Source organism: Carcharhinus amblyrhynchos, chromosome 6 (genome assembly GCF_965287045.1).
Source record: "Carcharhinus amblyrhynchos chromosome 6, sCarAmb.v2.hapA, whole genome shotgun sequence".
Classification (NCBI taxonomy): domain Eukaryota; kingdom Metazoa; phylum Chordata; class Chondrichthyes; order Carcharhiniformes; family Carcharhinidae; genus Carcharhinus; species Carcharhinus amblyrhynchos.
In genome coordinates, this window is record NC_137329.1 from 34,266,542 (window position 1) to 34,291,720 (window position 25,179).

General features: G+C 40.6%; 1 protein-coding gene across 12 annotated transcripts in view; it reads right to left on the reverse strand.

The window, feature by feature from the left end:
- stk33 (serine/threonine kinase 33) overlaps window positions 1-25,179 on the reverse strand; it is a 172,993-nt gene that overhangs the window by 38,572 nt on the left and 109,242 nt on the right. For all 12 annotated transcript variants that reach the window (XM_080190182.1, XM_080190188.1, XM_080190183.1 and 9 more), the window contains 4 exons: window positions 24,831-24,935; window positions 22,241-22,379; window positions 14,366-14,454; window positions 12,736-12,823 (listed from right to left, as the gene is read on the reverse strand). In XM_080190182.1, the coding sequence (XP_080046308.1) occupies window positions 12,736-12,823; window positions 14,366-14,454; window positions 22,241-22,379; window positions 24,831-24,935 (421 nt within the window). The remainder of the gene's footprint in view (window positions 1-12,735; window positions 12,824-14,365; window positions 14,455-22,240; window positions 22,380-24,830; window positions 24,936-25,179) is intronic.

A 25,179-nucleotide genomic window follows, 5' to 3' on the forward strand; every position in this document is an offset into this window, starting at 1 on the left:
GGGAGCTAGGCATTAAATTCAAAAGTGGAGCCTTAAAGGTTATAATCTCTGGGTTATTACCTAAGCTGAGTTCAAATTGACATAGTGTATGTAAAATTAGAGACACTAATGGCTCAACGACTGGCTTGGGAGAAATGAGTTTTGGTTTATGGGACACTGGCACCAATACTGGGAAAGTGGAGACTGTACCATTGGAATAGTCAATTGCTGAATTATGTTGAGACCAGTGTTCTTACAAACCATGTAAGTAGGGAAATAGAGAGAGCTTTAAACTAAATAGGGGAGGCAAAGGATCAAACATGAAAAGATGTAACATAGTGACAAGGGAAGAGAGGGATATTCTAACATGGGAAATGAGGGTCAGAATGGCCGAAAGCAAGAGAGAGAGAAAAGACCCAAGACTGCACCAATTTTCAAGATGTTACAAAGATAACAAAATAACAAAACTAAAGGCTCTATATTGGAATGCGTGAAACGTTATTAACAATATAAACAAATTTATAGCACACATTGAAGTAAAGAAATATGATCTGAAAGCCATGACAGAGGTGTGGCTGCAGAATGATATGAACTGGATCCTAAGTATTGACATTCAAGAAGAATCGGAAGAATAGGTAACGGTGTAGGGATTACACAGTTAAGCAAGTATGACAATGGTGCAATAGTTAGGGTTGGTTCAGGAGATCACACTGTAGAATCAGTTTGAGTGGAGATGAGAAATAGCAGGGGAAAGAAGTCACTACTGCGAGTGGTGCACAGGCCCCCTAACCGTAACCACAAGATAGAACAAAGCATACAAGAAGAAATAGTGGATGCTTATGATAAAGGGACCACTATCATCTGAAAGGAGAAGCGAAGCAGATACCTGGGAATACCACATCTGGAGGTTCCTCTCAAGTTGCTCACTACTCTGACTTGGAAATATATTGCTGTTCCTTCACAATCACTGGGTCAAAATCCTAGAACTACGTCCCTAACAGCACTGTGGACGTACAAACACCTCAGGGTGTATGGAGAACTGCAGCAGTTCAAGGCGGCAACTCACCACTACCTTCTCAAGGGCAAATAGAGATGGACAATAAATGTTGACCTAGCCAGCAATGCCCATGTCCTGTAAATGAATTGAAAAAAATCATGAGCAACTTTAATCTACGTATAAACTGGAGAATTAGACTGGCAGTAGTAGCCTGGATAAGGAGTTAATAGAATAGCTACAGCAGGCAGAGAGCTGATTATATAAGACTTGGTATTTTGTAATGTGACAGGATGAATTAATGACCTCAGAGTAAAAGACACCTACAGCGACCACAATATGATTGAATTTTATATCCAGTTTGAAAGAGAGGAGTTGATCTAATACCAGTATGTTAACCTTAAGAAAGGACAAGTATGTGGGCACGAAAGCTCAGCTAACTGAAGTGAGTTCTGATACTAGGCTAGGAGAACGATCAATAAAGAAGCAATAACAGACAAGTATGGGGAGATGTCAGAATACTTAGATTACATATATTCTACTATAAAGAAAAATTCATATGGCAGGACCCACCATCTGTGGTTAACCATAGAAGTTCAAGAAGACAATATAATTTCAGGAAAAAGCATATAACTGCGCAAAGCGGAATGGCAGGTCAGATGATTGGTCAGAATATAAAGAATGGCAGAGAATAACTAAAAGGTTAATCAGGAAAAGTAAATTTGAGTATGAGAGGAAATTAACTGGAAATGTAAAAATGGATAGTAAAAGTTTCTCCAGTTATTTAAAATGGAAAAGAACAATTAAAGTGAGTGTTGGTCCTCTAGGAACTCAGAATAGGGAATTAATGGCAGACAAAATGGAGATGGTAGATGAAGAGAACAAATATTTTGCTTTTGTCTTCACTGTAGAGGATACAACAAAACATTCCAGTAACAGCTGTAAATCAACAGGTGGAAGGGAGAGAGGAACCTGGTGAAATTATAATTACTAGGGAGTATTACTTAGCAAACTGCTGGAGTTGCAGATTGACAAGTATCCAGATCCTGATGCACTTCAATCTAGGTTCTTAAATGTGGCTAATGCCGTAGAAGATGCGTTGGTGTTAATTTTCCTAGATTCTGGAAAGGTTCCATCAGAAAGTAGCAAATATAACCCACCTATTCAAGAAGAGTCATTTTCATCTGTTTAGATCTTATCTTCAAACCTTCTGAGCCTTTGTTCTCCCATTTCCATCTTTTGTCCACCTCCCTCTCTCCCTCCCTACCTCTTCGCCTCACATCTTTCTCTCTCTTATCAATGTGACATGGAGTGAAATTAGGCAATGTCTAGTAACATGATATTGTCACTATAGTTACTCCCACGTTTGACAAAGGGAAGGACTACTGCCATTGTGAGCTTTTCAATATTCCCTAATAAATGTACAGCAGTGATTACTTCCATCAACCAACCCTTTTGTCTCCAAATTCTTAACAGAAATTCTATCCATGCTAACAACTTTTACACTTTACGATTACGAGGGCCTTGCTGTCACTTCTGTGTAATATGAAATAATAGTGGTGAAGCACAGGGCTTTGTTGGATAGTTTGAAAGATTTCTTTCTGAATGCTCCGTCCAGTTATTTTGTCAGTTTTGAGTTATGGAGAAGGTGTGATGCTGTCACTTTGTGTTTATGGTGTCTTACTAAGTCAGCAGCTCCAAGATGGGAAGGTGAGTCCAGGCTTTACTGTGAGGAATGTGCTTCAAACAGTACGAGGTGGCATTAATAGTTGATATACTTTATAGTCTTATAGTTGATATAGTGTGCCATCACCAACATTTGACGTTATGCACAACTCAATTCATTTAGCAGAAATCACAGCAGACATTTGGTGTTCAATCAGAGCTCCAAAGTCAATGTACAGAGTAGTGGGACAGTGTTGGATGCAAGTAGTTTCTAAGCACTGTTTGTGAAGCTTGCAGAGAAACTTGAAAAGGCTACATACAATCTTTCATCAGAAGTACAGGTCTTGGTTGTCTCTATAGTATTCCATCTAATGGAGCAAAACTGCCTAGTTGGGATTACAGATAGACATCTGTGAAGGCCCTGAAAGTTCCACATCAGCTGTATCATTTTCATCAAATTAAATCAACCAAATTTCAGCCTGGATTGGTGGTTAAGACCAGGCTTTTGCTATTAGTAGCAATATTAAGGCAGCGTTCTTGCAGAATCTAAAAGCAGATCAGCATTCATATTACTCTAACCGAATACCTCCAAATCCTGAAACATATTCCCTCTACCCAGAGCAAGATTGATACCATCCTGGCAGCCGTAAACATAAGCAATCTTAAAAGCATACGAGAAGAATGGTGATCTGAACACAACAGAACCTCGAGAAGATTAATTGAACTCTGTCCACCTGAAGAAATTGGATGAGGCAGTGGACGCAACCAATCATCCTGTTCGCAGAGACTGGGCACCCCTCCATAAACTTGAAGTCACTAACACAGCAAAACACCATGATGCCAAAGTGGCAGCCTTATGGTGAAACAAACTGACAAGGAGCCACTTGCTGTCATTTCTTGAGGTGAGTCAGTGTGAAATGACTTCTATTTGGTGCAAACTTGAACAGAAGCTTGAGTTTTAAAACCCATTTGGGGAAGACATGTCAGAAGATAAAAGCAAGGACCTGCCTCTTCCAAAAACATAGGGTATTAATGTTTACACACTTTGAATTGATTGGACTGGTATGTTCAGATGCTGAATATTGTGCATCAGGTTGGGCGGGCTGTTCACAGATCAAATGTCAGGATTCACAGCTAGCTGGGGGTTAATAATAAAAGTGAGAACTAGGCTGAAAATTCAGAGGGTAGTGAAATAAATAAATGAAACAAAAAGAAGAGAAAGACAGCTCACATAAAAGGGATTCCAAAAGTCTCCTACAGGGTAGTAAGGTGGTGAATGGGACTGATGAAGGAGTAAAAAAAGAGATTCATGGATGGAGACAGGCACTTGGGTGAGATATTTAACGAGTACTTTGCATCTGTCATTGCCAAGGTAAATGCAAGTGAGCCTGAACGGTAGCGTCCAGGACTCTCCGATGACATTCAGATAGGGTATTAAATATCGAAATTTGCTTCAGGTCCTCTATGCAAGCGAAGCTGATTTCAGCAGCAAATCAGTGCTGGTAACATTGCGAGAGGCAAGAAACCATGTGCCAACTAATTTTCTGCTTCTCCTCTGCTCTTACCAGCTCACCACACTTATTGACTGGTGGGACGAACCAGAAAGATCGCCCCCTAACTGTGATAAAAGTCTGAAACGTGAGTGTTACACATCAGTCTTTTGCATGAATTTGGCATTGCAATCTTCCAGGCAATTGGGAGCTTCACAGCGCGCAAGTGGGGGGTGATACAGAGGCAAAGTACTCCAGAGAAGCCGGCTGCAGAGCGCACGAGCCATTTTGCACCAGGGGATACCCCCACCCGCACGATTAATTCCAAAGCATAGCCCCCCACACAACCCTCCCTTGCAGAGACCTCACCCAGTTGGCCACCCCTCTTGTAGAGCTCCCCCTTGCATAAGCCCACCCATCATTGTGCACACCGCCCCCTCATAGCCCCACTCCCACTCAGGCCCCACCCTGGCACAATTATGTTGCTTAAATCGGGCACTGACAGGGTGCGAGGTAGGCAATGCCTGGCCATATCCCTGAACGTGGAGATGCCAGCATTGGACTGGGGTAAACACAGTAAGAAGTCTGACAACACCAGGTTTTAGCCCAATTTCAGGACTGAAATACCCCTGAACACCCAGGGGCTTCAATGGTCATGGCGCCTGTTCTCCACTGCTGCAGCGCAGTTGTGATTATCACCAGCGTAACATCTCACTGATGAGGGCAGAGGTATCCAGGAGGGCAGGAACAGCCATGCCAGACTCACTAATGGTATTTACATTCGATCAATCCTATGCAAATAGGCTTCACGCCCTTACATCATTCTCACCGGCAAAACAGAGCCAGGAAGATAAAAAACCAATTCCCATCTTCCCTGCTCGCCATGCTTTGGTAAGGTCATCCCCAATATCTCTTTTTTGTAAAGACTTGAACTACAGTTACAATTAAAACATTTGTAGTGAAGTTTAATTAACAGTGGTTGATTCAATACGTACACTATACAATTGCTTAAACTTTTAACCTCCCATATCTCACTCCTGCTTCAATTCTAATGACTAGCAAAAAGATAACAAAAACGGTAGTCACAAGCAGCTATTAGCTTCCTGTGAAAAGTATTGATTCTTATTATTTCAGTTGTGATAGTTATGCACTTTTCCTCAGTCATATAATGAAATAGGAATACCATTGTTACTGCAACATCAACTAAATGCATCACATCTGTTCATATGTAAGTGTACGAGTGTCTTAGTACATCACAAGGCTCTGTGGATTAAAGTACAGAAATGTTGACGTCGAAGAAACTTCATCACAATCCTGTAATTGCTTCGCGACGAGGTGACCGCAACTGTCTTGAGCAGGAGGTCTGAAATGGACCCCTTCAAAATCCAGACCAGTGTCAAGCAAGGCGGGGTGATGCTGCCACCCCCCCACCCCCGCCCGACCCAAACTATTTACAATCTACTCAACAATAACTATTCTCCTCATCAAAGATCAACTGCTCTTTGGTGTGAGCAGTAAATACTGCCTAGATGGAAAACTCTAATTTCAGTTGCATCCATGCAAACTGACCACAACAGACATGCACGATCTACAGTTTAAAGTCTGACAACACCAGGTTTAAGTCCAATCGATTTATTTGATAGTAAACTCACTGGCTTTTGAGGGGTTTCCTTCTTCTTCAGGTGAATGGAGAGTTCTCCATTCACTCTCCATTCACTTAAACCTTGGACTTAAACCTGGTGTTGTCAGACTTTTTACTGTGTTTACCCCAGTCCAACACCGGCATATCCACATCATGATCTACAGACGACTCCATTGTCACTGCCCACTCTGCAGTGAATTTGCAAGCCACTCTCAAACTCTTCGATTCTGTGTACAAGAGACTCTACCTGTCCTTAAATTTACCAAAACAAAATTCATATCAACCCAGGCCTTGTCAGTCAAATATTCCACCTCCCAGATGTGTAGAAGGAGATATTCTGGAAAATGTTCACTATTTACCATTCCTTGATAGCTACCTCTTTCAAAAGGTCGCCATTGAGAGGAGATCCAACAATGGTTCAGTTTTGCCAATTGAGTATTCTACAAACCATGGCAGTGATTGTTTGACAACAAAGACTACTGCAAGTCAACAAAAGTCCTAGTGTACATAATAGTTGCTGTCACCGTACTCGTGTATTGCAGTGAAACTTGCACTGTGCATTAGCAAACATAATGCCAGAGAAATTCCAATAGCAATGCCTGTGTTACATGCTTCAGATTCAATGGGTTGGTTATTGAACAAATGCTAATGACCTTTTGAAACCACCTACATAAGTATTCAGACAAAGCTGAAAAATTATCTATGATGAACTGGACACTATGTCTGGATGGCCATTAAACATCTCCCCAACCAGGTCGTAGTTTCTCAGCTCTCAAGTCATTCCAGGGAGAACAAAGAAGTGCTCTCCCTGAAGTACAGCAGCATTGACACTGAAGACTCAGAGGATCTTGTTAACAAGTTGTCCATCTTGCTGCATGATGCTTCAATGACAAGACAGAGGAGCAGCACAGAAGATAAAATATAACAAGTCCTGCACTCCAGATCCCACTACTGGGTGTTAAAAATTCCTGGGTACAAAGTGTTCAGAAAAGGAAGGAAAGGGGGAGAGGTTTTGGTTAGGGAGAGCATTGCCATGTTGGAGAAAGAGTATGTCCCAGAGGATTCAAGTACACAATTTGGCTTGAACTATAGAACAAAAAGGGTGCTATTACATTGTGCAGTGTAGTCTACAGGCTGCCAGTTAGTAAAAAGGATGTAAAACACACCTGTAGCGAAATTACAGAGATGCAAACATTATAGAGTAGTCTTAATGGGGACTTTAAGTACCTAAATGTAGACTGGGACAGTGGTCGTGTAAAGAGTGGAGTGGGGCAAACGATCCTAGATTGTGGTCAGGAAAACTTTCTAAATCAGTACGTGTCATCCACAAGAAAAGATGCACAACTGGATCTGGTTCTTGAAAATGAGTTGGGCCAAGTAGACCAAGTGTCAATGAGGGAACACTTAGAAGACAGTGATCATTGTATTGTAAGGTTTAAGATGATGATGGAAAAGGAAAATATGCAATCCAAAGTAAAAATAATTAATTGGGGAGAGCTGACTTCAATAGGACAAGAACAGAGCTGCACTGGTTAGATTGGAAAGGAAGGTCAGCATGATAAACTGAAGCTGAACAATGGGCTACCTTCAAAGCAGGAATGGTCTGCAAGGTATATTGCCTTAAAAGAGAAACGTTGGGCAAACAAATCCAGATTTCATAGAATCATAGAACCCTACAATGCAGAAAGAGGCCCTGCGGCCCACTGAGTCTGCACCAAACACAATCCCACCCAGGCCTTACCTCTATATCCCTACATATTGTACCCACTAATCCCTCTAACCTATGCATCCCTGGACACTAAGGGGCAATTTCTTAGCATGAACAATCAACCTAACCTGCACATCTTTGGACTGTGGGAGGAAACCAGAGTACTCGGAAGAAACCCACGCAGACACGAGGAGGATGTGCAAACTCCACACAGACAGTGACCCAAGCCGGGAATCGAACCCAGGACCCTGAAGCTGTGAAGCAGCAGTACTGACCACTGTGCTACCCACGTTTCATCCATTTCCCTGGATGAAAAAGATAGAAAATAAGATAAAGACGAAAATGTGTGCTTCTGACAGGTGTCAGGCAGAAAATATAGTTAAGAACCAAGTGGAATACAGAAGGTTAAGAGGGGAGGTGAAAAAGCACATGAGAGGCACAAAGAGGGATTATCAGAAAAGACCGGCAGCTAACATAAAGGAGAATCCCAAAGTCTTCTATAGGCATAAAAATTGTAAAAAGGGTGGTAAGAGGAGGAGTAGGGTCAATTAGAAACCTAAAAGAGAATTTACATATGGAAACAGGAGGCATAGCTGAGGTATGAAATGAATAATTTGCATCTGTCTTTTCTAAGGAGGTAAATGCTATGCAGGACATGGTGACAGGTGAGGAAATTCTTTTCCTAGAAGGGTAAAGAGAAAACAACTTTATCTATTGGTCACAAGTAAGGCTTACATTAACACTGCAATGAAGGTACTGTGAAATTCCCCTAGTCGCCACAGTCTGGCGCCTGTTTGGGTCAATGTACCTAACCAAAATTAATAAGGAGGAAGTATTGATTAGACTCAAAGGTTGACAATGCATCAAAACCAGGATATGAAACAAGTGAGAATGGGAATTGCAGGGGCACTGGCCATTATCCCCCAAAATTCTCTAGACTCAGTGGAGGCGCCGGAAGACTAGAGAATATCAAATGTTACATCCGTATTCAGAAAAGCTTGTAAAGATAGTCCCAGCACTTACAGGCCAATCACTTTAACATCAGTAGTGGGCAAGCATCTAGAAACAATTATTCAGAATAGAATTAGTAATCACATGGAAAAATGTGGGTTGATTAAGAAAAGCAAGCATGCATTTCTAAAGGGGAAGTTGTGTTTAACTAATTCGCTGGCGGTTTCTGAGGAGGTAACTGAAAAGGTGGATGAGGGCAATGCTGATGACGTGGTGCACATGAACTTTCACAAGATGTTTGAAAAAGTGCAACACCAAAAGACTTGTTACCTAAGTTATAGCTCATGGAATAACAGGGGCAGTAGCAACATGGATACACAATTGGATGAATAGTAGGAAGCAAAGAGTACTGGTCAATGTATATTTTTCAGGCTGGAAGAAGGTTTGTAGTGGTGTTTCCAGGGGTTTGGTATTGGGATCCCTACTTTTCCTGATATATAATGATCTAGATCTTGGTGTCCAGGAGACAATTTCAAAATGTGCAGATGACACAAAACTTGGAAGTATTATGAAGTGTGAAGAGGGCAGTAAAAACTTCAGAAGGACATCGGCAAGTTGGTGGAGTGGGCAGATAAGTGGCAGATGAAGTTCAATACAGAGAAATGTGAAGTGATACATTTTGGTAAGAAGAACATGGAGAGAAAAGAATATAGAGTAAAATATTAAAAGGCTGCAGGGGCAGAGAGACCCACATATATATGTGCTCGTTGAAGTTGGCAGACAGGTGGATAGAGCAGTTAATAAAGATTATAGTGTTCTTGGCTTTATAGATGGAGGCACAGAGTACAAGAGCAAGGAGATTATGCTGTAATTGTTCAAGACGTGGATATGCCGGCGTTGGACTGGGGTAAACACTGTAAAAAGTCTGACAACACCAGGTTTAAGTCCAACCGATTTCAATCAGTTGGACTTAAACCTGGTGTTGTCAGACTTTTTACTGTAATTGTTCAAGACATTAGTTAGATTTCGGCTGGAATACTGGAGACAGTTCTGGGTGCCATACTATAGGAAGGATGTGAATGCATTGGAGACAGTGCAGAAGAGGCTTACAAGAATGGTTCCAGGGCTGAGAAACTTCAGTTATGAAAACGGATTTGGGAAGTTGGGACTGTTCTTCTTGGAGTGAAGAAGGCTAAAAGGAGACTTGATAGAGGTGTTGTTCAAAATCATGACAGGATTGGATATAGTAGATGAGAAGAAACTATTCCTCTTATAAAAGCGCCAATAATGAGGGGGCACATCATGTGCAAAGGAACCAAATGCGATGTGAGAAAAAAAACATTTTCACACAATGAGTGGTTCAGGTCTGGAATGTACTGCCTGCAAGTGTGGTGGAGGCAGATTCAATTGAGGCATTCAAGGGGGCATTAGATGATTACTTGAAATTAGAAACAATATGCAGGAATACAGGGAAAAGACAAGGGAATGGCACTAAATTATAATGATCGTTTGGAGAGCCGGTGTAGACATAATGGGCTAAATGCCATCTTTCTGCATCATAACATATTTGTGATTTCCTGTTTGTTCTTTTAATGTGCATGTTAAACTGTTTAAAATAATGTATGCTAACATCACAGAGCAATTTTATCCACACATCACTGACCCAGTATGAAGCAAAGGTTGTTTACGTTTCTTATTAGGAATACAGAAACTTAGTACATCTTTCACAATCTAATCACTTTGACTTGTGTAAACACCAGTTTTTTATATTGTGTTTGTGCAGCCAAAAACTGACATGTAGAATAAATTGTAAACCACTACAGAAGCATCCTTTAATTAAAAAGCACCACTTTATCTCTTTTCATGCATACTGTCATTGTGAAGTCCGTTGCTCTATTGCCATCATCCATGCTTAATAGCAGTAATAATAGCACCATCTGGTGTCCTCCTAGGGCCAGCTAGGGACTGCAAGAAGAATGATACCAAAAATGCTGCCTTTAAAAGAGAATAAGGTAAACAACTTAAATTGGCTCACACAGCCTGCCATCCTAACACAATGGCTTTTATGTCTGCTAGATTTGGATTTGTTTCAGTGTACACCATGGGAATAATTCACTTTTCTTTGTTGACCACTGGCTGGTCACTATAAAACCAAATAATTACTGTGTTGTTCGTGCAGCTTCTCTCTGCCAACATCACACATTTTTCTGTAAAACAGGATCTTTATTTTATTAATGAATTTATGTTGGAAACCAATTATTACAGGGAGTCTCAATGATCGCAACTCAAGAGTTGAGGCTATAGTCCAGATTTTCAGAGTTTGAAGGACTCCAGAGCCATTTAAAATTGCGAACAAAATTAATTTCAGGTTTCCAGGTTTATTGCCAACATCCCCACTTTTCACTGGCATGGGATGAAGGAAGAGAAGCCAGACCCTGCAATCCTGACCTGGCTGGCTCTATTGTGGGGGATAGGCATCACCTAGCTTCCCACAATTTTCAGGGAGTCAAGTCAGCTTTGCCATGAATTGCAGTTCACAGGTTTGAGAAGTTTTGAACTAGAGTTTGGATTTGAGAAGCTTTTGAAAGGTAAGTTCAAAAAGTCTTAGTCATGCCAACTCATGTCTCCCACCCTCCCTCACTGCCTTTTATAGCTTCCATGTCAACCCATGCCCCACCACGCATTCAAAACAGCCCCTCATTCTCTCCATGCTAACTCATGGCCCTTCCATGCCCATTAACCCAGTATATATTGTGCACAGAACCAGTTGGGAAACACGTGGGAAATATCTTAGAAAAAGATGCCCATTCACAATACTTGACAAAAAAAAACTGATGCTCCAGTGGCCCTATAAACTTTATCACCTAAAATATTAAAGTACCAATATTAGAATATTTAAACACTTCATGCATGTAAATAAACATTTGGACATTGACAAAAATCTTAATTAAAAAACCTACTACAAGCATATAAAGATGTCAATCAAGCAAGGTCAATTTTCTCTCCACTTGTTTAAACTACCTCCCTTTCAAGTAATCCTTTTATGAATTTGGACAACCAGCCATGTATGAATAATTAGGCTTAGCTGAGAGCCCAGATACATTAAAAAAATGTGGGATTAGGTGGATTACTGATTGAAGGGCATGGAAAGGCCATGAGTTGGCATGAGGGCTGTAAGGGCCATTGTGGTGGGAAGAGGAACATGAGTTGGCATGGGGGCATGGAGATGGCAATGGGCAGTGTGAGGATGATGAGGTGTAAAGGTTAGGAAGCCTAAAATGTAACCAAACAACAAAAGAAAGCCTTTTAACAATCCCGCTTTGGCTCTTGGCCCCTCCCGTCCCCGATCTGCTTCCAGGCTGGTGACGGGTCCATCTCTATCCCACACCCGCAACTCTCCCTGCCAAATCGCTGGTGTAAAATAATGCATTTTGGGGATTTGTGCCAAGGCAGGTGCAGTGAGCTGGGGAATTTCCTGACTCGAGCCTACCCATCTTGGTAATGAAAATCCAGACCTGTGTTACGCAAACAACTTAGCTGCTGCTCATGAAGAGTTTCTCAGTTAAACCTTTACGTAATATTTAGAAATTGGCTAGTGTCCCAGGACATTATGTTAATAAATACATTTAAACCTCAACATATATGTGCCATTTGTTATATAACAAATTATAAAATATTTGATTTTGTATGCAATTTCTTAGTAACGCACTGAATCTTTCAGTAAGAATATCACAATTTATTTTAGTGATATCAAAAGGATTCTGTAGCAGTGTTAGATATAAAATTATTGCACATGTGGGAGTGATTATGTAAAAAAATTATTTCAGGGTCAGCTGCCAATAAAGTACCAATTTTATGGTGGTGATATCAAATGCAATGTCTATGATCTATTGTTCTCTGTCCAGTTTTGTACGGAAATAAATGTCAATTTCAATGACTGGAGCATCCAACTTTATTGCTTATTTGCTTCAAAAATGGTCGTTAAAAGCATGTGTCGTTGGAGAAAAAGAGTCACTCTACCATGGCATAATGGTGTACAGAATTCTATTAAATGTATGCCATTTTGCTAATATTTACTACAATTTTAATCTTAAGTTAATTACCTGGATCATGATTGAAATAAATGTAATATGTAGTAGAATATCTTAGCCAAAGATTACACTTTACAAAATCTAAAGTTTGTTTTTATTCTCTGCTTTATACAAGTCTGCATAAATAAAACTAGAAAAAGCACTGATCAAAATATACAAGATTAATTGGAAACTTCTGGGGAAAGAATACATGTAAACGTCAACAGATTTCTTACCCATGTACAAAGGTGTTCCACAGGTTGCCTGTAACATTTTGTCACTGCCAACACCCCCTTTCTGCACAGAAAGTCCAAAATCAGTCACCTGGGTAATGAAAACATTTCAGAATGGATTATGGCATGTAGTATAAAATGCATTAGAACAGAATCATAGAATCCCTACAGTGCAGAAAGTGGGCATTTGGCCCACCGAGTCTGCACCAATCACAATCACACCCAGGCTCTATGCCAAAACCTCACTTATTTGCCCTGCTAACTCCCTGATACTAAGAGGCAATTTAGCATGACTAATCAACCTAACCTGCACATCTTTGGACTGTGGAAGGAAACCGGAGCACCTGAAGAAAACCCACATAAAAACAGGGAGAACATGCAAACTCCAATCACCCAAGCCAGGAATCAAACCTGGGCTCCTGGTGTTGTGAGGCAGCACAACTGTGCCACAGATGCAATTTTCTCAGCATCAATTTTCTACAGTTCTCCAATTGAGTCAACTCCTCAGCTTTTCAATTGCAAATGGTGCAGTCAATGGATGTTCACGAACCTTTCCTTACAAAGAATGTTTACCTGTCTTAGAATGCTACTGTGATGAATTAATTTTCACTAAAGCAGAATTTGTTTGCTTAGCACTGTATGATCATGTTTAGGTGACTAAAACCAACCAGATGTGTATATTGCACAATTTTAATTCCATGGAAACTCATATTCATTCATATTAAACCTCCAGACCGAATGCTCAATTGGCTTTACTGGCTCAGCATGGCATGACATGAAGAGGAGCTTAATTGGGGTAATTTAAACGATTTGCAAATATATAACTGCAAATTTAACAGGAGATTTTCTCATTGATTGTGCCCATTGGCATTGAATAACATGGAACCAACAAACTATAGAACATACACCTATATGGGAATACGTCTGTTTTTCCTTCATTATTTGATATGGAGGAATAATGGGAAGATTCCTCTGTGGGCATGCACCATGTTGTGTCTAATTTTCTATTATTTGCTGCATCCAGACAGTCCAGTGTACTTGAACACGAAACCAGAGGGAAAAAATCTCTCCTAAAATACTTCCTCAAGTAGAATCATCATTAAATGGAATTGATGGGAATAATACAACAGTTGTAGAAAGTAAATTTAGGTACCTTGCTCAAAATTTATTAATATAATTGCATAGCATTTTCCACGTAGAAAATAACATCTTAAGGTTCTTTGTCTTAGCCAAAGATAATTCCTTCAGTTTCCCAATGTTTAACTGCAGAAAACTGTAGACAAGGTACTTGACAGCATAGAAACAATGAAGGAGTTGAGAGAGGTGGCAGAGTTGGTATCACAGTAAACATATGGAAGCTGCATATATTTTTAGGTAATGTAAGACAACTGTTTACTTGATCCATGCTTCATTCTGGTTTCATGAATCAAACTGGATGATTTTTAAGCTAACGCTAGCAATATAATTAGATGGGTAGCATTCAGAGTTCCACAAATGGACTGTTGAGCTTAGAACTGCTCAATCCTCTTCCAGAGTGGGACTGACTCTTCATGCTGCGAGAAGGGAGCCAATGGCTCTAGAAACTTATTAAACTTTTTACAACAACTTCACTGTATAATTAAATTCCATTTACCTTGATGTTCAGTTTCATGTCAATTTCACTGTTGCTTTCATTGTTTTTAACCAGGATGTTTTCCAGTTTTAAATCCCGATGGACAATATCTATAGAAAGATCACACAATCTTCAATATGTACACATGCAATATAAGTAAAATAATGAGTTTAACATAGACATTTTAGTAAACACACACAAAGCCTCCCACACATATTATATATTAATATGTACCATAAACTAGACTTGAGATTCCTTAAGGAATACTTCTACTTATTTCACCCAATAAGGCATCCCACTTCCCTTCATATGCAATTAATTACCCATAGAGTCCCATAAAGTGAAAGAACATGATGGGAACAACCACAGCAAGATCCCAGGAACAGCCACTGGATGAATAACAAGTCAATCAGTATTTTCTATCTCTGGCTTCGGTTTGTTTCACACAGTGGCTTTCTGTATGAAAATACAAATTCTCTTGATTGCTGGTTTGGTGTGCTCTGATCAATTTTAACCCCTCGCTGTCCTTCCTCTATGAACTGTGGATTTAGTTCAAACACAGGCACTTCTAGAAATCTGAGGTTAATGGGCAGTAATTTTATTTATGTCCCTGATAGAAATTCTTGACTGGAGTCCAGCACTTCACTTCTGGTGAGTTTTCCATCAACACTGCTGGCTGGTTAGGATTTAAAATTTAGTTTTGCTTATCAGTGGTTAACCCCGCATGGGTTATACTGATATTTCCCTTGTGGACTGCTTTAGGGTCTTTTTGTCATCTTCATCTTTTGTTTTGGGAATGGGTTCCTCCTAACCTGTTCCATGTCCCCTGTAATGCTCTCAAGTGAATGTTCATCTCCTGCTATACTCCTCTTTGACTCTTCAAATGGGTGGGACATCTCCCTCACTCTCTCTTTGTCTATTTAGGATCTTCCTCGGTTCCATTTAAATCATATATGTGTTGGGCAAGATTGAATGGGTGCTGAGGTCAGGTGAGAGTCAGGAGTGGTGGGAGTGAGGGGAGTGGAAGTGATGCAGTCATGCCTGGTAGAAGCAGGGAGGTGGGGAGGTGGCGGGGTGGAGGGGTCAAGCCTTGTTGGGGTGAGGGGAATCTCTCAGTTGGGGAGTTCCCATCAGGGGAGTGTAGTCCCTTAGAGATGGGGAGGTCCCATGAGGGAATGGGAACAATTTCTGGAGACAGTTTTTCTCCCCCAAAAGTAATCCATCTTTTCTAAAAGTTATTGATAGTGCACCTGATGTTCCTTTTATTTTATTTGTTCAAGAGATGCAGGGGTGTCACAGGCCAGCATTTATTGCTCATTCCTATTTGCCCTTGAACTGAGTGGGTTGCTCAGCCATTTCAGAGGGTACTTACAAGTCAACCACATTGCTGTGGGTCTGTAGTAACATGTAGGTCAGACACAATACAGATAAAAGATTTCCTTCCCTAAAGGACATTTGTGAAAAAAATCCTAACTGGTTTGCTATCGACAATAGTTTCATGGTCATCAGTGGATTCTTAATTCCAGATTTTTATTAAATTCAAATTTCACCATCTGTCGTGGTGGGATTTGAACCCTGATCCCCAGAACATTAACCTGCATTTCTGGATTACTCATAGTGACAACACCACTATGCTACTGCCTCCCCTCTATCTCTGTGCTGGATTTCAAGCTGTAATAGAGTCAGTATCCTGAACTTGAGAGAAAAGGGAGATAGACGGGTGCTGCTCATTGCAGTCTTCTTCCAGACTTCTTTTACGCCACTTGGGGTAATGTAATAAAAGGTATTCAGAAATGGTCATTTTAGTCACATGACCTTCCAGAAAACTGGTCCAGTTCTAATGCCAGGTGTCAGATGACCTGCGGCAGCCTTCATAAGTCAGCGTCTCTGCTTGATTTTTAAAAGCCCTTTTTTAAAGCAGTTCAATATATATGGCACGGTAGCACAGTGGTTAGCACTGCTGCTTCACAGGTCCAGGGACCTGGGTTCAATTCCCAGCTTGGGTCACGGCCTGTGTGGAGTTTGCACATTCTCCTCGTGTATGCATGGGTTTCCTCCTGGTGCTTCAGCTTCCTCTCACAGGCCACAGGTGTGCATGTTAGGTTGATTGGCCATACTAAAAATTGCCCTTCAGGGTCCTGAGATGCATAGGTTAGAGGGGTTAGTGGATAAATATGTAGGGATATGGTAGGGCCTGGTTGGGATTGTGGTTGGTGCAGATTCGATGAACCAAAATGGCCTCTTTCTGCACTGTAGGATTTCTATGATTCTATACATTTGGCCAGCAAATGAAATTAAAGAATATCATAGATCACATGTCATATCATTGTGACTCAGTAAGAAGTCTCACAACACCAGGTTAAAGTCCGACAGGTTTATTTGTAGCAAACGCCACTAGCTTTCAGAACTAGCTTAGTTCCGAAAGCTAGTGGTGTTTGCTATAAATAAATCTGTTGGACTTTAACCAGGCATTCTGAGACTTTTTACTGTGTTTACCCCAGTCCAATGCTGGCATCTCCACGTCATGAATATCACTGTGACAACAGTCCACACAAAACATTTCTAACAAGGCTCTGCTGCAAAGATTTAAAGGTGAACAAGTTCCTCCAACCCTTAAAATTACTGAAGATTTCCAAATTCATTCAGTTAGTTACCATTTTCTATAGTATTCTCACTGTTGATTACTACTGATCCTTGTTGGAAAGGTAAAATATATGAATATAGGTTGAGGATAGATTACACTCAGCTTCCGTGGGCTTTGCCATCAGGTAGTCTTCTGATATTGACTCGCAAGGCTCCCACATAAATAAATACTTAGTGTGGTATTAGAAAATAAATATTGCTTCAAAACAATACCCCAACAAGGAATCATGATCTTTTGAAAAAGAAATGCAGCTTTGCCATCTTCCTTTTGTAATATGGGGGTCATTTTTACTCAAGTAATATGCTGTTGGCAATTCAGATGCAACTCGCATTTGTAAAAATGGCAATATCAGACCCATGTGGTTACATTCTTGAGAAATCACATTATGACTAATTTAAAAAATATACTGGAACTACTCATTGTAATACAATGGTTTATTTTCAACAAAATACATCTTCGTACAATGCCAATCTTGTTCACTTGGTAGGGAAGACCAAAAAGTAGACTGCAGTTTACTAAGGAGGGAATTCAGCATAACCAGACACTTTCCTTCATAAATCATAAATAAAAGCAAAAAAATGATTAAAGTACTGTTGGTGAATCTTCCAGTATAACCATGGGCTGAATTTTTCAAACAAGAAAAGGGGCAGGTGGCCCACAATTTCCCATCATTGCCCGCACTCAGTTTGGTAGCATGCTGCCACCTTCAACCCAGTTCAGAATGTGATGGTTTGAAGAGAGAGAAATGGCTATCCACCCACAAGCTTGGTCACCCAATGTCTCTCTCCCCAATTTGCATCAGCAGTTCCCATCTCTGTGAGCGGCACTGCAATTCCTCAGGGCTGCAGGACTGCTGACTGGTCAACCAGCTTCAGAGACCCACCTACCATCCCTAAGTGGATGGCAAGTGTGCTCCCACAGATTGGTCAGCTCGTCAAAAATCGTTTCCAGCATAAGGCCAATGTGCCTGGAAATTCACCTAGCATCTGGTTCATTATCATTCCAGATTTTTATTAAATTCAAATTTCACCATCTACCACGGTGTGATTTGAACCCGGATCCCTAGAACATTACCCTGCATTTCTGGATTACTCATCCAATGACAACACCGCTCCACCATTGGCTCCCCTCTATCTCTGCGCTGGATTTCAAACTATAATACAGACAGCATCCCAGAACTAAAATTCAATCCCTAATGTTAAGGCAAGCTTATTTTCCTAACATTCCTATTCAACACATGAGTACAGGAGCATCAGAACTAAGGGTGATAGTTTGAGGATGAGGGGTAAACCTTTTAGAACTAAAGTGAGGAGAAATGTCTTCACCCAGAGAGTGGTGTATGTGTGGAATTCATTACCACAGGATTTAGTTAAGGCCAAAATGTTGTCTGATTTCAAGAAGAAATCAGATTATAACACCTGGGGCTAAAGAGATCAAGGGATATGGGGAAGGAAGGGGGGGAAATCAGGATATTGAATTCGATGATCAGTCATGATCAAAATAAATGGTCGAACAATCTCGAAGGACAAAATGGCCTACTTCTGCTTCTCGTTTCTATAATTAGATACAACATCGCAAGTTTCCATTTAGGTATGAGAATAAATTTTATTCATGCTGTACTCTCTTATCACATATTAGTCAGTAGTTCTATGAAGCTACATGAAAGGGCACATCAATGACAGCTTTGCCACAGTCGAAAGCAGAAAATCTGCCAACAATTCATATAAGAGCAACAAAGCTGAGACAACAAACCTGAGACAATAAGATAAATTGGCAATAAATGCACCCTATTGCTATTTATTTATCAGATTAGAAATAATATGGATCTTTTCAGCCGTGGGTTTACCATGAAAATGCTATTAGCGTAAGAGTCTGACACTTTCTCCATACTTAACACTGATCTTAAATTTGACAAAGAAGCCACAGCTAAAATGCTTTATGACAGAAAGAGAAACCACAGTATTGGAACTAAAAAGATCATTATGATACAGTAAGAGAAAAATTGGTATCACCATACACTCAACAAAATGCAAAACTCAAAAGTGGAAAAACAGCTGAACTTAGTGGGCCAAATTACTATGTTTTGGTATATTACTTCACTTACAATGCAATTGTCCTTGTCACCAGTATCTAAAAAAAGATTACCATTTATATAGTGTCTTTCATGACATCAGGACCACTTATGCAATTTGCAACCAGTGAAGTATTTTGAAGTGTAGTCATTGTTATTATAGGAAATGCAGCAGCCAACATACACAGGACAAAATCCCACCAACAGCAACACGATCATTACCCGACAATTTACTTTTGGTCACATTAGTTGAAGCATAAATATGGGGAAGTGTTGATGAAACAAGTGGAAAAAATAGTAAATTAAATCTGCATTTCATTTTTATTAGATGAATAAAATTTTAAAATCCCTTTTGAAAGGTGTGAAGCTTTTAAAAGTTGATGTTAGGACGACTTGTACAGATACAAGGAATACAAAGTTAGCATCCAGGTACAGCAAGCACTTTGAAAGGAAATTGGCATGTTGGCCTTTATGGCAAGGAGATTGGAGTACAGAAGAAGGAATAGTTTCTACAATTAGATAGGGTTCTGATGATTATTTGACCTATTCTCTCTGGGGCTTAGAGTAATGAAAGATGATCTTATTGAAACAGAAAATTCAAATACTGCGGATGCTGGAAATCTGAACTAAAAGCAGAAAATGCTGGACAAACCTAGTAGGTCTGGCAGCATCTGGAGAGACAGTAAGAAGTCCAATAGGTTTATTTGGTAGCAGAGGATTGGTTGTCAAATAGGAGGCAGAGAGTGGGGGTCAATGGGTGCTATTCGGATTGGCGGTTGGTGACTAGTGGGGTGCCCCAGGGGTCGGTGCTGGGGCCTCAGCTATTTACCATTTATATAGATGATCTGGAGGAGGGAACCGAGAGTAGGGTGTCGAAATTTGCTGATGACACCAAGATTGGGGGAAAGGCAAATTGTGCGGAGGGTGTGGAGAGTCTGCAGAAGGATCTAGATAGGCTGGGCGAATGGGCCAGGAAATGGCAAATGGAATTTAATGTTGGCAAGTGTGAGGTGGTCCACTTTGGTAGGAAGAATGGTAGGAAGGACTATTACTTACGGGGCGAAAAACTGCAGCAGGCGACGGTGCAGAGGGACCTCGGGGTCCTTGTGCATGAGTCGCAAAAACCCAGCCTGCAGGTGCAGCAGGTGGTCAGGAAGGCGAATGGGATGCTGGCCTTCATAGCGAGGGGGATTGAATATAAAAGTAGGGAGGTCTTGCTGCAGCTGTATAGGGCATTGGTGAGGCCGCAACTGGAGTACTGTGTGCAGTTTTGGGCGCCGCACCTGCGCAAGGATATTTTGGCCTTGGAGGGAGTGCAGAGGAGGTTTACTAGGCTGATACCGGAGTTGAGGGGGTTGAGCTATGAGGAGAGGCTGAATAAACTAGGCTTGTACTCGTTAGAGTTTAGAAGAATGAGGGGAGATCTCATTGAGACGTATAAGATGATGAATGGGATGGATAGGATAGAGGTGGAAAGACTCTTCCCGCTCAAAAAAGACGGTAGGACTAGGGGGCACAGCCTCAAGATAAAGGGGGGGCGGTTCAGAACGGAGTTGAGGAGGAACTTCTTCACTCAAAGGGTGGTGAATCTCTGGAATTCTCTGCCCGTTGAAGTGGTGGAGGCTGCCTCGCTAAATATTTTTAAGAAGCGGGTTGATGGGTTTTTGATAAGAGAGGGGATTAAGGGTTATGGGGAGAGGGCGGGAAAGTGGAACTGAGCCACGACAGATCAGCCATGATCTTATTGAATGGCGGGGCGGGCTCGAGGGGCCAGATGGCCTACTCCTGCTCCTATTTCTTATGTTCTTATGTAAAAGCCACTAGCTCCAATCTCTGAGCTTTTGTCAGGGGAGTGGAGAGTTCTGATCACAAATGGGGGATATGTAAAGACACACACTCAGTTTACAGAATACTGATTAGAATATGAGTTTTTACAGCTAATCAAGTCTTAAAGGTGCAAACAATGTGAATGGAGATAGCATTAAGCATAGGTTAAAGAGATGTGTATTGTTTCCAGACAGGACAGTTAGTGAGATTTTGCAAGCCCAGGCAAGTTACAAATAGTGAGACATGAACCCAAGATCCTGGTTGAGGCCGTCCTCATGTGTGCGGAACTTGGCTATCGGTTTCTGCTCAGCGACTCTGCGCTGTCATGTGTCGTAAAGGCTGCCTTGGAGTAGGCTTACCTGAAGTTCAGAGGCCGAATGCCCATGACTGCTGAAGTGTTCACCAACAGTCTTGCCTGGTGATTGTCGTGCGGTGTTCATTCATCCACCACTCAACAACTTGACTTGATTAGCTGTAAAAACTCGCATTCTGATCAGTATTCTGTAAACTGAGTGTGTGCTTTTACATCCCCTGTTTGTGATCAGGACTCTCCACTCACCTGACAAAGGGTCAGAGGCCTGAAAGCTAGTGGCTTTTGCTACCAAATAAACCTGTTGGACTTTACCCTGGTGTTGTGAGACCTCTTAATGTGTTTACCCCAGTCCAATGCCGGTATCTCCACATCATGACAGCATCTGTAGAGAAACAGAGTTAACATTTCAAGTCCATATTTTGAGTCCTGGTTAGGTGTATTGGCCACACTAAATTCTCCCTCAACATACCCAAACAGACACCAGAGTGTGGCGACTAGGGGATCTTCACAGTAAAAAAAGAAATGAATCTTCCCACAGAACAGATTCAAAACAGGCAACACAGAAGCTGTTTCCCCTGTCAGGGGATCCAAGAACACAGGAGCACAGTCTCAGGATAAGAGGTTGATCACTGAAGATTGAGATGAGGAGGAGTTTCTTCAATCTGAGGATTGTGAATCTTTCAGTGGGTTATGAATGTTGAATATTTGAGACTGGAACGGATAGACTTTTGATCGTAAATGTAATCAAGGGATACAGAAAGTAGGCTGGAAAGTGAGAGTTGAGGAAGATCAGCCATGATGTTATTGAATAGCAGGGTGGGCTGAAGGGGCCATCTGATCTACTCCTGGTCCTATTTTTTACATTATGTTCTGTAATTTTCTTGTTACAAATCATTCCTTCTAAATTACTATTTGAACTGAAAGTTTTCATTAAATGAGTGCTTTACTTATTACAGCTTTTATTCCTTTAGAATTTTAAAATTACTATTTTATCTTCCACAAGTACAAGGTAATTACTTCAGTCCTGCAATGAAATCTTACCATTTTTATGTAGGTAAGCAATTGCACTTGCCAGGCTTCGAATCACATGCCTTGTCTCTTTCTCACTTAAACGCTTTTTTCGATGAAGGATTGTACTTAGTTCTCCACCCTCACAGACTTCTGTCACCAGGTATACTCGCTGAAAGAAACCAATAATTATTAAGTTATTAAGGAGATACCCTCATTATTATAATATCTGGGTCTTCCATTTTAAAATGGGTGATCCATTTTATTCAAGGTGATGTAATATTGAACTGCCAGCCATCCTGGGAATATAAAATGCACCTAGCCTATGTTAATTGGAGTGACTGTTCCCATGTCACTAATAGAAAACAAATCTGCAGATACAGCTGCTTAGTTTTCAGTAAAACAAACAGGCAGTCACTAATCAATTCCAACACTACCAGTGATTTTTTTTTTCAAAGCAGGAAAGATAGCAATGTGATGTGTATAGAAGTGGCATTTTTTTTCTGAAATCTGTGTGTCATGAATTTGACCGCAAATTAATTAGTGATTTTCAACAGGAACAGGTTCTAAGGAAATCTCTTTGTAGGTTACTTGAACATGGTAGATAACAAATTAAATATTGCTGACTCTTCTCAAAGAGAACAGATACAGGCTTTACATTCAAAAGTAGGCCAGAATCACAGTTGTGTCTAATGCATGAGTTTACAAACTAAACTTCAAGCCAGAAGGATGATTCATAAGCTACAAATGATTCCTCATTTACCTAATTCAGCTTCAATGTTGTTATACAGGCTATATTGTCTGATAAATTATTTCACAAGATAATCTACCATTTTAGTAAATAGAGGGGATAGTGCCTGGGCTATAAACTGGAATAGTGGATCTCCCATTTGTAATTTTAAAAAATCATTGAAATCAATAAAGCTGGAAACCAGGCAAGCTCTGCAACAAGTGCTCCCAGGTTAACGCTCAATCAGTGAAAGTGAAAACTACCCTGAGTGTATGATGGTGTAGCAATGTTAATCTGTAACAGTATCTGCTTTTTTATTTTTTTTTTACTTAAAAAGCCACTGAAAACAAAGAAACAGAATCACTAGATTGGTGATCAATGAATGCTTTTTTATTTCAATGCAAACTAGTCAGGGTGATCTGCTGTTTAAAAAAAACACTTTTGTATGTACGATTTCAGAAGATAATTGAAAAAAGTTATGCGAAACAGATGTAGAAAGAAAGAAGGAAGAAGGGAAAAAGTAAAGTAGTGCAGAACTGGATTCTTGGGAGTGGTGGGCAGGTGGAGGAGGAAGTGAACAATGATAAACCCAGACATAAAGCCTAAGGGAAAGCAGCAGAGCTAAATGTGCAAGATGTGAAAAAAAAACAAGCAGCGTGCCCAAAAGTGTAGGCACTGCAAACCACAAGCCTGAGAAGGACACAGCAGATTGGAAACCACGTGGGAAGGGTCACTGCAGCCGAAGTGGATGTGGTATGACAGACTGAAAACCTGAAAGAGGGCCACAGCACATTGATAGCTGCAAAGTAGACCTCAAATGACTATCGACTGTCATTTTATATCATGGTCATACTTACTTTTAATTTTTTGAGCTGTAAATCTACTTGGGTATAAAATGTACAAGACCACAATTTTTATTCTTTTTTAATTATAGAGAAAATTTTAGTTACAGAGATCAAGAGCCTCAGGACGTTCCTGGAAATTAACAGATTCCTATTGGCCGTCCAACAAATTTTATGGCTCACCTGTCTCTTACATTGGAGCTATTGGGGATCTTCCATTAATGTCTGTATAGGCTGTTGTATGTTTATTGATGTCTCTTTTTTTCACATCCACAGGTGATTTGGTCCGCCTTGTTGGCCAACAAGGGACATACATGCAGTGGGTCATGCGAGGGCTGCTCTTGGATGTTGCTTCGAGAGTTGCCTAGTGCTTCACGTCGTTAGTGTACGCTTAAACTGGACCAATTGATAGCTCAATGACTATCACTGTTTGCTGTGCAGTTACAGGGACCCAGGTCGGATCTCTGGCTTGGGTCGGTGTCTGTGGAAGTTTGCACATTCTCCCCGTGCTTGCGTGGGTTTTCTCCGGGTGCTCCGGTTTCCTCCCACACCACAAAAACGTGCTTTTAGGCTGATTGGTAATAATAAATTGTCCCTAAATTGGATCTCCCTTAATCTGGCACGCATATAATTCCCTAAATTTGCACCCCTGTATTGTGGAGTCCACTAGATGTAGACAAAAGTCGTAGGTAGAAGAAGGATTGGAATGAGGCACTCACTGAGTTTTAAAATGGGCAGCTCTGGCTTGTAGGGCCAAAAGGCCTAAGGGCCTGTTTCCTGTGCTGTGTTGTTCTTTGTAAAACAATTAAAATGTTGACATTTAATCCATACCTATTGATAACTGTTGCATGGCCATAATTTTATTTATACAATTGATTACTGGGAATAGAGGGAAGAAATGAAGTCGGACCACATCCAAGTGGCTATTAATTTCTCGATTAAAGAAGTCATGAAATATGTTAAATATTTTAAACATGTTAGCATCATAAGCATTAATAAAGTGAAACGTCTCGAGTTCCCAGAATGCTGAGCAAGTCTCGTTGCATCTTACTTTGGGCGTTTCAAACACCTCTTCCAGATGGATAATATGTTCATGGTCCACTAGCTTTAAGATACTGACTTCCCGTTCTAGCAGTTTCACCCCTGAACTCCCAGCCTGCATTGAAAATAAAAGTATTTCAATCTAAGTATGCAAATTTATAAAAGCCTTCTCCGTTAACAATTCAAACTTATATCTCAAAGCTTTAATTTGGTTTAGAGAATCCTGCATATTCAAGTTCATGTCAATACCCGCTTGCTCAAATTTATAGTATAGCCTAAAAGTGTTTTGCTCTCAAAAAATGCTTTTTAAATAAATTCTATTTTTTTTTAAATTACAGAAAATGCTCTATTACACATTC